Source organism: Populus alba, chromosome 12 (assembly GCF_005239225.2).
Source record: "Populus alba chromosome 12, ASM523922v2, whole genome shotgun sequence".
NCBI classification, from domain to species: Eukaryota; Viridiplantae; Streptophyta; class Magnoliopsida; order Malpighiales; family Salicaceae; genus Populus; species Populus alba.
The window spans coordinates 11,196,172-11,209,807 of NC_133295.1; the positions used below are offsets into that span (position 1 = coordinate 11,196,172).

At 33.7% G+C, this 13,636-nt stretch overlaps 2 protein-coding genes across 5 annotated transcripts; both read left to right on the forward strand.

Moving 5' to 3' along the window:
- The first annotated feature begins 2,140 nt into the window (after positions 1 to 2,140).
- LOC140954170 (cytochrome P450 71AP13-like) lies at positions 2,141 to 4,270 on the forward strand. Its single transcript, XM_035053230.2, has 2 exons — positions 2,141 to 3,193; positions 3,374 to 4,270. The coding sequence occupies exons 1-2, from the start codon at positions 2,282 to 2,284 to the stop codon at positions 3,983 to 3,985; spliced, it is 1,524 nt and encodes a 507-aa protein (XP_034909121.1). The 5' UTR covers positions 2,141 to 2,281; the 3' UTR covers positions 3,986 to 4,270.
- A 4,230-nt stretch (positions 4,271 to 8,500) lies between these two features.
- On the forward strand, positions 8,501 to 13,329 carry LOC118044764 (E3 ubiquitin-protein ligase RGLG2). 4 transcript variants are annotated; one of them, XM_073412867.1, is made up of 13 exons: positions 8,502 to 8,784; positions 8,958 to 9,174; positions 9,603 to 9,853; positions 10,182 to 10,266; positions 10,352 to 10,492; positions 10,577 to 10,690; positions 10,776 to 10,873; positions 11,723 to 11,802; positions 11,879 to 11,984; positions 12,081 to 12,208; positions 12,308 to 12,491; positions 12,666 to 12,722; positions 12,800 to 13,329. In XM_073412867.1, the coding sequence occupies exons 3-13, from the start codon at positions 9,626 to 9,628 to the stop codon at positions 12,878 to 12,880; spliced, it is 1,302 nt and encodes a 433-aa protein (XP_073268968.1). In that variant the 5' UTR covers positions 8,502 to 8,784; positions 8,958 to 9,174; positions 9,603 to 9,625; the 3' UTR covers positions 12,881 to 13,329. The 4 variants fall into 4 exon arrangements, with proteins under 4 accessions (XP_034909120.1, XP_073268968.1, XP_034909118.1 ...); XM_035053227.2 differs by having other exon boundaries at positions 9,018 to 9,174; XM_035053229.2 differs by lacking the exon at positions 8,958 to 9,174 and having other exon boundaries at positions 8,501 to 8,784; positions 9,572 to 9,853.
- The last annotated feature ends 307 nt before the right edge of the window (positions 13,330 to 13,636 follow it).

Consider the following 13,636-nt stretch of genomic DNA (forward strand, 5'->3'; position numbering starts at 1 on the left):
TATTTATGGCTGCTTTGCGCTAACCATCATATATGTCTTTGATGACTTTTTTTACTTGTATAAATATACAAATGAGGAATAATTAATCTACAAAAATCATCAACTTCTTACACATCTTTTTTTCTATTGCGTTTTTTTAAAACAGTGTTGTTGACCATTTTTATTTGTATAAGTGTTAAATAATTAATCCACAAAACTCATCAACTTTTTATCCATAAAATGCTAGATGCTTTTTTTAGAGTATGTTTAGGAATGTGATTGCTTTTAAAGTGTTTTTTCAATCTTAAATATATCAAAATAATATTTTTTTTTATTTTTTAAAAATTAGTTTTGATATCAGCGTATAAAAATAATCTAAAAGCACAAAATAATATTAATTTGAAATAAAAAAAATAAAAAAATTATTTTTTAAAAATGTTTTTAAAACGTAAAAATAAACAGGATCTTAAAACTATATGTTATCACTATTTTTTTGTGTATATATACGTGTGTAAATAATATTTTCAACACAGTAAAAACTGTATCTGTGAAAAAAAATTTCTTGTCAATTTTGCTTTAAACTCTCCAGGTAGTTAAGTTGATAAAATCTTTTTGATGAATGAACGATAATATTTACTTAGTGCCATAAATTTTATGGGTGTTTATATATATAAAGACAAAAAAAAAAAGTTTACACCATGATTTTGTTAATTGTGAAATCGTGTGTTGTGATATTATTTATATTAATTGTCATTATTTGCAAATATATACTTTTGTGTCTGTAAATATTTTTTATATATATTTTTGTATTTAATTGTGAATAGAGCCGATCGAGGTGATCCTCTATGTATAGATTTAAATTGCATGAACAACACCTTTCCGTTCCTGGAAAATAAAATGCATTTAAAACCTAATTTTTTAAATAAATCATGAATGAGCTCAAAATATTATAGCATAAGAATAAATTTTGAATAAAGCCTTGAGAAGAGTGGCAATGCAACTCTCCTGACGCCATTGTTGAGCGTTCCAATAATATTTCTCCATGAGATTATGAACTTTCCTGAAAGCTTTATATTATTTTATTATATACTAAGTTAATGAGTGTTAGATATTGTTTGTTTTTGTATTTTAAAAATATTTTTAAAAAAATTTGAATTTTTTTTATATTTTTATTAACTTTAAATTAATATATTTTTAATGTTTTTAAATTATTTTGATATCTAATGTTAAAAATAATTTTTAAAAATAAAAAAAATATTTTTAATATGTATTTTAATATAAAATATTATTTAAAAAATAATTATAACCAGTGATGTTCAGTTTTTTGGAAGTCATTATTCTCCACCTTACAATATTTCTAGAGACGGGGAAAAAACCAAGAAGAAAGGTTGTAAAATATTCCAACGACATGTCATTTTCCTTGGAATAATCACCTTAAGATGATTGTACCATGAGTGACATGCAAGATTCCCGGAGGCTGTGAATCGCCGCCAGTCGTTCGCTGATTTTAACACTGTCGTGCATGTATTGGAATCCGAAGCTATCAGACAAATTTGTACCTTCAATTTCCATCACCATTTATATAGACTTTTAGAAGCTCTCAATGAGTGGATATTACGTTTATAGTCTGTTTCTTGCATTATCACAAGTGAGCATCTAATGCGCACAAAATTCTATCTCACCGTATGAAAATGGGTGGTATTTTATGTATCAGAAAATGAAAATTGGTTCCCAAACACCCCATAAAAACTGCAGAGGCTGTTTGATATATATATATATATATATATATATATATACATATTAACCATTACCGAAGTTATAGTTCTTATGGAGTTTAATAACTTTATTTCAATGTTTTTTAATAAAAAATTAGAGCAATATTATTTTTATTTTTTTAAAAGAAAAAATCAAAGCTCTCCTATACATGGTTTACTTTGAAAGCCAGCTTGATTTAAAGGCCAGGTCGATAGATCCTATGTTTACCCGCTAATCTTTAGTAAGTTCAATAATATTAATTAAAAATTTCTCGTGGTAGTAGTCCCAGCTGACTAGTCAATCCTGTTCGATATTAAAAAATATTTTTAAAAATAAAAAAATTATTTTAATATATATTTTTTAAAAATAATTAGTTTATAAAAAAAGCAGGTATCACATGCACTCTACAAAGGATAGAGATTTGTTTCTTGCAAAACTTCAGTTTGTTTTGTTTAGTTATCACTTCCTATAAAGGGGTTTGTTTCTGTTTAATTTGTGGTATCAACACTACAAACCACTTGAATTGTCAAGGGAAAAAGATCCATCAATGGCTTTACTACAATGGCTGAAAGAGTGCTCCAAACCTACCTTGTTCGTTGTAACTATTTTTCTAGTAGTAGTGCTCAAGTTTCTCATGAAGGAGAAGCTGAGAAAGAGGAAGCTCAATCTCCCACCAAGCCCTGCAAAATTGCCAATCATTGGTAACCTTCACCAGCTTGGTAATATGCCTCACATCTCTCTCCGAGGGCTTGCCAAGAAGTACGGTCCCATCATTTTCTTACAGCTTGGGGAGATCCCAACTGTAGTGATTTCATCAGCTGGATTGGCAAAAGAAGTCCTGAAAACTCATGATCTTGTACTCTCTAGCCGTCCGCAGCTCTTTTCGGCCAAACACTTGTTCTATGGTTGCACTGATATTGCTTTTGCTCCTTACGGTGCTTACTGGAGGAATGTGAGGAAAATTTGCATACTTGAGCTGCTCAGTGCCAAGCGTGTCCATTGGTACAGCTTTGTTAGAGAAGAAGAAGTTGCTCGCTTGATTCGTCGGATTGCAGAATCTTCTCCTGGCATCACCAATCTAAGCTCGATGATTGCACTATATGCCAATGATGTTCTTTGTCGGGTTGCGCTGGGAAGGGATTTCTCTGGAGGAGGAGAGTATGATCGTCACGGGTTCCAAAAGATGCTTGACGATTATCAAGCATTGCTTGGAGGATTCAGTCTTGGAGACTATTTTCCTTCGATGGAGTTTGTGCACAGTCTAACTGGAATGAAATCGAAACTCCAGTACACCCTCAGACGCTTTGATCAGTTCTTCGATGAGGTGATAGCTGAGCACCGCAGTTCTAAGGGAAAACAAGAGGAGAAGAAGGACCTTGTTGACGTTCTACTTGATATTCAGAAGGATGGATCTTCTGAAATTCCTCTCACCATGGACAACATTAAAGCTGTCATCTTGGTCAGTGAAGATTTTATTGGTCTAGTTATACCTTCAAGGCTTCAAATTCATTGTTCCAAGCATCAAATTACTACCTTCAAGGCTTCAAATTCATTGTTCCAAGCATCAAATTACTTGTAGATGAGTTCATTTGCACATACTTTACAACTAAAGGGTATAATTATTGGTCTATTGTTGCAGGACATGTTTGCTGCAGGAACAGATACCACCTTCATAACCCTTGATTGGGCAATGACAGAGCTTATCATGAATCCTCATGTCATGGAGAAAGCACAAGCTGAAGTACGAAGTGTTGTCGGAGACAGAAGAGTGGTGCAAGAGAGTGATCTGCCCCGGCTGAACTACATGAAAGCTGTTATCAAAGAGATCTTCCGGTTACATCCTGCCGCTCCAGTTTTGGTCCCAAGAGAAGCTTTAGAAGATGTTGTAATTGATGGCTACAACATTCCAGCTAAAACTCGGATTTATGTCAATGTCTGGGGAATGGGGAGGGATCCAGAACTGTGGGAAAATCCTGAAACTTTCGAACCAGAAAGATTTATGGGCAGCGGTATAGATTTCAAGGGGCAAGATTATGAGCTGATACCATTTGGAGCAGGTAGAAGAAGCTGCCCAGCCATCACATTTGGAGTCGCAACCGTTGAAATTGCTTTGGCTCAACTCCTCCACAGCTTTGATTGGAAGCTTCCTCCTGGTCTCGAAGCAAAGGATATAGACAATACAGAAGCTTTTGGCATCTCAATGCACAGGACAGTTCCCCTGCAAGTCATTGCAAAACCACACTTCGATTGACCCAAGAAGTGTCAGGATTTAATTAGTCTGTCTACTAGAATCTGTAATTTTCTTTCCGAATAAAAGTTACTACTTGTGGTTTGCTTGTAAAAAGAAAGCAGAACTTGGGTGCGACTTAACTCCTGCCCTAGTCCTTGCTGCTGGAACTTGGACACTAGAATCAGTTATAAGTTGTTCTCTTCCACTGCAATAATTGGAAGAAATCCATGTAAGACTATTCCCATCTAGCTTATTCCACATACCCAACTTCCCTTAGTGAAAAAATCTTTACTTTTCCTTCCCTAATATACACATGTCATAATAGTCGCATTTATCAAACTTAAAATCTTAAAGCACATGACTTGAATTTAGAAGATCTATCTCCACAATTAAAGCAATATGATCAGAAACTTACCCGATACATGTTCGATGAATACACTTCGAGAAAATAAAAATTGAGTCCAAGATTAAACTACGTTAACATAAACAACGATAAATAAGATGGCTTAAATAATACCAGAGCATCCTATTTTTTCTTAGTTGTAGCCATGTCTCTTATTTACTTCAATTTAAAGCTTTTATCAACAGCTTGTATTTGTACCATGATTTCTAATTTATATGGAGAATGAGAGACTGATTCTGTGGATGAAACTGAAATTCAATGTTACGAGTCCTTTATCACTTTTTTTGGTTCTTGATATAGTCAGTTTTATGAGAAATTCAAACAAGCTCTAAGGCTTATAGAGTAGTGGTTGTCGTCCATGGTTGTTTCTACTGTGGAGAAACTTATAGAGCAGTGGAAAGGAAATGCAGCTGTTGATGGAAGTTGTTGCTCTCGGTCTAGAGTTGGTGTAGAGGAGGTTCTCAGCTGGAAAACAAAACTGCATATGCCTGGAGAGAAACCCCTGTTGTTTGCTCACGGTGGGATTGGAGGTTGCTAGTCTAAGAGGTTGTGAGAGATGATGCTCACGGTGGCAGTGCTGGCAGCTTCTGGGGAGAGATCGCTGCTGGGGGGAGCTGACTAACGGTTCTGCTGTGACCGGCTGTTGGTTGGTTTTTAAAGCTGACGGTTGATTATGGAGGATGATTGATGGCAGTAGCTGTGTAAGGGAGGAGCTGGAGGATGGTTCCTGGTTACGGGTTAATTTTTTTTTTTTTGTAAAGGGCAGTGACAATAAATTATGGGAATGAAGAAGACAAAGAATGAGTTTGATTTTTTGTTGCTGGTTCCACTGTAAGCAGGAGACAATCATTGAGAGAGGTTGTGGTAATAACTGGTTTTAACTGGTTGTGGTAATGACGACGACGACTGTCTCTAGGTTTGTTTCAAGCCGGAAAGATTAAGGAGAAAGGTTGCTGTAGTCTTGGTTAGGCGATAATATTGATGGCAATGTTGCTCACTCTTCTCGTGTAGCTTGAGTTAGGATTTTGTGTGAATTTTATATATATAAAAAAAATGGAAAGGTTATAGGCTCATGGTTTGATGGGATCTTAATATTGATGTTAAAAAATAAATCTTAGTCATTCATTAAAGTTTTGGACAAAAAATGCATCTTCTTTTTTTTGCCAGCAGAGCAATGTTTAGTAGTGTTTTTAAAAGAGAATCTAAAGGTGTATTAAATGCAATAAAAGCTGGAATTTTGGCTTGGAGTGAAGATTGGTGAAGGGATGAGACAGAAATTAGAGCTAAAAGGTGGGTATGTAGGCATCTTTTTTTCTTTTGTTTCAGGGGAAGAATACAATGGATAGTGAAATTATGGTCATTCTCAATTCGATCTTTAAATCTTTGATATTTTACAATAGAACCCTTAATCAGCCTTAATTTTTTGTATTCCTTGCAATTTCACCTTTAATTTTCTTTAATTAAACTCTCAAATTTTAGTGCTTTTTACAAAGTGATTCTTTGTTTTGAATTCTTCAATGTGATCCTTAATTGAATTTTATACTTCAAATTTCTTTCAATTATGCTCCTGATTGAACCAATTTAGCATTTCAAAGTTTTAATTGTGTCTCTAATCTTTCAATCTTTGCGAATTGATTTGAATTAAGCCTTCAAATTTGATTTTTTTAATTGAGATTGTGATTGAATCCACAAAATCGATTAAAAATTTAATTAAGTCCTTGAACTTAATTAATTCTTCAAATTTTTGCCTACTTGACTTTCAAACTTAATTTTTCTTTAATTAAGTCCTTAAAAAATCAAATAAACCTATTAAAAGTTTAATTAAGCTCTTATACTTAATTAATTATTTCAATTTTGGTCAAGTTTGGATTTCAACCTTAATTTTCTTCCTTTTTTCATCCCATTTTGTCAAAACATCATAATTTGGCTATTCTTATGATATTTTGGTCTTTTGCAGCTCAAAGACTTATCTCCTCATGTCTCGAAAATATTTCTAGATTTTTTATTTTTTATTTTTGGTTTTTTTAATAAAAAAGAAAAATATGCACTTTTTATAAAATAAATAGGTGGGGTTTGGAACTAGGTTATGACAAAGAAAAAGAAAAAATGGCTTCAAAATAGGATGACCCATTAAAAATAGTGAGAGTGATTAAGTCTAGCACATAACATCTACAAGACATAAGGGGAAAAAAAATCCTCCCTCATGTCTAGCACTCTAATCATTTGAAAATGTACTTCAAGTGAAACACAAGGTTTCTTCTTTGTGATAATGATTCAATCTCTATTTGTATAGCATATTATTGTTTTGTGATAATGAATTTATTTTGTGTCTTTAATGATTAATCCTTTTATGATTTTCTTCGTATCTCTATGATTACTCTATTGATTATGCATGATTGATTTTTAAGTGTCTTCGTATTTATGTCTCAATTTTATTTTCCACATCTCTGGTTAAGAAAAATCTTTAGAAAACAAAATAATATTTTATTCCAAAAAAGGTTGTGATATGGATATAAACAATAAACAAACATAAAGTTGATACAACATAATATAGAATACAAACATAAACAATAAAAGCTAATTACCACCTGCATTGCGAGGAATATATTCTCTATGTGAGGCAACCTCAACATAAAGATTATGAAGGCCACGAATGGAGTTAAGTTTAAGGTTGTAATACCACACCTTAGCAAATTCATGAAAAAAATAGGAAAATTTTTGCATGTTGCATCACTCTTTAGAGTTACAAGTTTGAGAATGCTTTTAACATTTTATATATGATTTTTATGATCTATAAGGTCATTATAGTTATATAAGTTAGCTTTTCTGGCCACATAGTCTTTAGAGAAATGAGTATATAATACTATTTAATAAAGTAGAAAGTCTCCTTTTTTATAGGAATGGTGTTCATTCTTACTCTTAAGAGCTAATGCAATATTGCGTCTAGGTATTTTATAATGAAGAGTGTGTGAGCAAGACTCAGAAAAAAATTGATACAACAGTTGCATTCATAACTAGAAATCATTGAGGAATACTTTTTATAACAAGATCTTCTTCTTCGTAAAGTTGAGGTGTTGTGTCTATTTTACATGTTGTTTCGTCATGTTCCTTCATGGAACTAGAGTTATCTATGTGTATGTAGTGCATATAATGAAATTGTGTTGTATTTCTTGTCAATGGAATAAGTAAAGCTATTATTATATGACTAGAATAACATTGTTAAGTGAGTTGATGGAGATTTGAGGGGGTTAGAGTTTCTATGATGGAGAGATTAGTTACTCTTCCTTGTCCTAGAGTTGATTAGTAAAATATAGGAGGAAAACAATGTATAAGAGAGTAAAAAACATGAGAGGACATATTTATAAATGTAGGGTGTTTTGTGTGAACTTGTTGGATTGTTGAATGGCAATTAGTGATTCCTAGATTGTTGTATATTTGTTTGTGGTTATTAGAAGTATTGGATAATTGCTTATGGTTAGTAAAAATGTTAGATAAAATTGTATATTTTTTTTACCTAATGACCAGATGTTTTTATAGACCTTGGTCGAACTTATTACAATTTTCTCGTGTAATTTATCAAAAGTGGATTACTTATGAAAAGTCTTATGGTTAATGAAGAATATTATTAGTGGAGGTATTGATTTTTTTTTTTCATGAAAAGTAGGATTGCAATAACATCTTTCGATGAGTTAAGATAAGAATTGCAAATGCATTATAGTGAGTAGTGTTGCAATATTTTGCTATAATTGTCATGTAATTGGTGAAAAAAATTAGTGAGTGGTGGTTCTTTACAAGAAAAATTGCGTTGCATGAAAAATTTGATGTGAGCCAATATTTTTTAGGACTTAAAAAAATATATATCAAGATATGTGATAGTAGCTATAAATTTTTTATGATAATAGATAAATATTAAAATAATTTTTTAAGATCAAAATAAATAAATAAAAATTCCAATCTAGAAGAAAAAATATTACTTTAATATTAGTTCAAGTATTTTTAAATATTTTTAATGTCTTTACATCGGAATTCATTTAAAAAATCATCAAAAATCACTTCAAAAGGATGTTTTTCTTGACATTTTTCAGAAGCAAACTCACTTTGATTGCGGAACAAAAGTCCGGAGATTGTATGGGAACATGAAGAGATAAATGAACAGGTGAGAGTTGGGGTGTCCCTACGCCACGATAACAAGGAACAGTATGTGCAGGGAAACTTCCAAGAACCAATCAACTTGCAAAGCAGTAAACAACAACATGCCCACTTTGCCTTCCTTTGTCATTTCAACTTGAACCCAACTACCATTTCCATCCTCTCTCCATGTCTCATGCACTTCTCCGCCACTGATATCATTCTCAGCCTTTGTCCGTATCAATCTACACCCAACAATTAAAGCCGTGGAAGCTCAACTCTTGTTAAGGTAACTTCTTAGTTTAAGAATCTTGTTTCTTTCCTTGAACTGGATTTACTGAATTCTAACATGGGTCAGTCTAGAATTTGGAAAGCATGAGATTCTCTTGCATAGTGAATGTAGATTGTATGATAACTGGTGTGAATTATGAAGGAGTAGTAAAAAGCATGCTGCAATTTCAGGTAGAATTTTGGATCTGTTTTTCTTGGCTAGTCACTGATGAGAAAAGTCTTCGATAATAGATTTTCTGTGGCAACAAATACTGCTTCAAGAATAGGATGACCCACTTGAGCCAGAGAATGCCTTGCCTTGACTAAATGGATCTGATTCTGCATCAGGAAAAATTTGCAGTTGCTTTGACAGGTCCCACTTCAATAGCAGATAGAAAACTTGGAAATTGTAAGGCATTGACCTGTTTTGTTTGGCATGCATGAATTTTCTCGTATTCAAATCATTTCGTTGAATTTCAGCCTCTGAAATTATGAACTAATACGTGCTTTCCTAGAAATTTCTTGCTTATGGCTATTGGAAACATTTTCGTCCTGAAACAATATTTTGTTTCTAAACAATGTAGTTGAGGGTCTAAAAGGGAAATTAATCATATAATCAGGAGTTCAATTGGCTTTCTATTATATTTTTTCTCAAGTCGTTTCTTAGAATTTGTTTTGGTCTTTGTCATAGACTTTAGAAAAGTATTTTATTCATACGAAGAAAGCTTGAGAACAAAAAGTTTCTGAACGACCTGTTCTACTCAGTTCCCATTATGACATTTTTTCATTTTCTTCAATTCGGGGAGTGAATTGTTTTTGCATTCGTTGGAGTTGCAGATAATTGATAGTTTGTAGCATTAATGGGTGGGATACTCTCCAGACGTTCAAGCTCTCGCCATCCTTCTAGTTCACACTCATGGAGCCATCACAGCTATCCCCAGTCACCATATGCTCAACCAAGCCAAGAATATATGCAATACCAGCACTATGCACCACCACCTCAGAGCTATGGTGATCCAGCACCCAATTCTAGGAGGTTGGAGAGAAAGTATTCAAAGATAGATGATAATTACAATAGCCTGGAGCAGGTGAAATATTATTTCTTATTTCTCTGCATATCATCATGTCCATACTATAGTTGTGGAGGACCTAACTAAATAGTTGTTGGAAACTATGGAAGATGTTATCATTGAGAATATGTTTTAGATTTGCTTCGCTTGGAAGAAAATTTGCTTGAAGCTGGTTTTTTTTTTATATGTTTTTGACCATTACCAGTGACAGGGTGAGTCACTCTATCAAAACCAAGATAGTAATCTCTTATGAAAATAACTAAATATCAACTTGCTAATGTGAATTATGATAACATTTTATTGCTACAAAGAGTGTGATCTTGTGTCACAATCAACCTGTTCACAGGTTACTGAAGCCCTGGCACGTGCTGGCTTAGAGTCTTCAAATCTCATTGTGGGTATTGATTTCACAAAAAGCAATGAGTGGACAGGTTTGACCTCAAATGTGCAGATTCAAGCTCTTTGTTTTTTTCTTTTTCCAACTTGCATTAATTTGTTAGCCTTCTTAAATATTAGGTGCAAGGTCATTCAGCCGAAGAAGCTTGCATCACATTGGGGATGATCAAAATCCTTATGAACAAGCAATATATATCATAGGAAAAACACTATCTTCCTTTGATGAGGATAACTTAATACCCTGTTTTGGATTTGGAGATGGTATTTCTCAGAACAAGTGTGCATTGACAGTTAAAAGTTTTAATCCTCATTGTAACTTATAAATGTAATTCCATGACATATCAGCATCAACACATGACCAAGAAGTTTTCAGTTTTTATCCGGATGAGAGGTTTTGTAATGGATTTGAAGAAGTTTTGAGACGATATAGAGATCTGGTCCCCTGTCTACGACTTGCAGGTTGCAAATTTAATCCCTTTCTTTAGCTTCTTTCTCAGTTGCATTTCTGCTTACTGATTTTTTTCACTTTTTTGTTTTGTGATAGGACCAACATCTTTTGCCCCTGTCATTGAAATGGCTATTACTATAGTTGAGCAAAGTGGTGGCCAGTACCATGTTTTACTTATAATAGCTGATGGGCAGGTAATTGGTTTTGTTTGATAATTCATAGTTTGCGACGAGTCACCAGCATAAGTGTGCAACTGATATGAATTTTTCACCCTTTTAATCCCATTTGAATATATGACATTTCAAACCTTCTGTGTAGAATTTGTTTCAACTGCATTCCATTTGAAATAATTAGAAAAGATACTACTTTGTTCTAGTGTAATTGTAAGTTTGATTGCTGGCCATAAACTTCTATTAACGACGTAGTTTCAGGCGAGAAAGCTGCATTTCAAGTCTCTCATGTTTTTGTAACTGAGCATTCTTGCTGTGTTAGTGGAATATATTATGTTCAGGGAAATATGATCAAAAGAAAAATTGTAAGAGATTATTTTTGTTTGTTTTCTTTTTTCTTTTGAATATTTTCCAGTGGGGGTGATTTTAAATGGCACTTTAACCATTAAGTCTCAGCTTTTAAGTCCTTAATCACTGGACCAATGTTTCAATGGCAATGCCAGAGTTTCTTGTTTATTTAATTTCTGGTTATTTTGTTTGTGGAATTTAGCTGTTTAGCGCATCAGGCAGCAACTCAGGTTTTATAGCTGGTCTTACCAAACATCCTAATGAATAAGTAACTCTGATGAGTTTCCTGATTGGCCAAAGTGATTAGTATTTCCAGAAAAATCATAAAGCAAGTGAGATCTCTTATTATTACTAGGTTTGGTGTTTGGACCTCAAAAAACTAGAATTATAGCAACCCTGGTTAAAATTTCTTCCAAACTCAATATCTGTTACTTTCAACATCAAAATATGTTGTCCAAATTTCACACATGGTCACTTTTATTTCATCTATTTGAGATTGATTACATGATCTATGGGTTGCCACAGGTGACAAGAAGTGTCGACACTGAGCATGGCCATCTAAGCCCGCAGGAAAAGAGAACAGTTGAAGCAATTGTGAAAGCAAGGTAAAATGTTTAGCCTTGTCACGCAAGTAATTTTTTCTTTCCCAAAACCTGTTTTGATGCACTTGTTAGTTTCCAGTGAGTACCCCTTGTCCATTATATTAGTTGGGGTTGGAGATGGACCATGGGACATGATGAAGGAATTTGATGATAACATCCCTGCTCGGGCATTTGACAATTTCCAGGCAAGAAGTTTTTATCTTCACTTTTATTTGCAAGTTTTGTAGTTCCCTAACTTCTACTTCGTCGGTGCTAAACTGGGAAAATGCTACCTTTTGTAGTTTGTGAATTTTACAGAAATAATGTCAAAGAACATGGACCGACCCAGAAAAGAGGCGGAGTTTTCTCTAGCTGCTTTGATGGAAATACCTTCTCAGTATAAAGCAACGCTAGAGCTTAATATTATGGGGTAACTTTCAACTTCTCTACACTTCGCAGAAGGTTTATACTGCCCTTGAAATGCTGAATGCAAATTGACAAATTGTATTTTGTTTCATTGCTTTATCAGTGCTACTAAAGGGAAGGCTATAGATAGGGTTCCTCTGCCCCCTCCCCAGTATGGTGCTGGTTCAACTTCATTCAGAAACCCAAAACCTGCCCAATCAAGCAGCACTCGTCCGAGTGCATCTTCTTCTGGCAGACATGATGCGGTCGGCACAGCACTTCCTGCAAGTTCTGCTTCTGATAATCATGTACTCACAGATTCATACCCTTCTGTTGCTGAATTAATATTTAAAAGACTTCTTTTGTTTCACTTTGTGCTAGCTTCCTGATTATAGTCTTGCTAGTGCATTTGCTCTTGGAACAAGATTACTATGTTATATCCAAAGTGAGAGTAATGAATTTGAACTTCTTGACATGAGCAGCTTTGTCCCATTTGCCTCACCGACCCTAAGGATATGGCCTTCGGTTGTGGACATCAGGTAAATATATTTCTCTCTCTCTATCTCTCTAGCATATAGATAGGATGCATCTTATGTTAAGTTTTATTTAATTGCAGACATGCTGTGACTGTGGTCAAGATCTCCAGTCATGCCCCATTTGTCGAAGCACCATCCACACCAGAATAAAGCTCTATTAAATGATATCTACTGGCATTCTTCGAAAGAAATGAAAAACAAAAGATTCAGTACTTGTCAGAAGACATTATCTCTCAATTGTCATTATTGGAACTCCAAGTTCATTGCAGTCATGTCTATGGATGAGAGGACTTGTTATGGATGTGCATAAGAGATCAGATGGAAGGAGTTTTCACAAGATCTTCTGCCTTGTAAATAAAACAGTTTTCAATCTTCATTGCCATTAGCCATCCTGATTAGCTATATAGTTTGATCAGCCTGGTTCCTTAGCCGACAGCCTTGATTAGTAGTTGCTGACGTAGTTTGATTAAATAATACGATTGATGCAGTGCTGTCTGTTGTTCAAGTCTCCTCTTGTTTAAGGTTTCACCAAAACATTTTGTTTCTATTTCAATGCCTATTCAGGGTCCAGTTGGAGACCAAATACAAGCAAATCTTTTTTGATTCGTAAGATTGATATGAACAAGTGTAATGTATAACTTAGTCCATACAGTTTAGCAAAACAGATTAATTAGGATTAATCAACTACAGTTTGTATGGAAATTAGAAATTGTTAGGGAAAAAAAGGGAAATTAAACTAAGAAAAAAAAGAAGAGAAGGGAATTTTTTATTTTATTTTTTTGGTTTAAGAAAGTGATAGAAATATGGTTTTACTTGTCTGGGTATATTAAGAGAAAAGAAAGCAAGACAATTTTTTTGAGGATATTAATTATGATCAAACTTGCACCAAATTTTATTATTATTATTATTATTTCTTC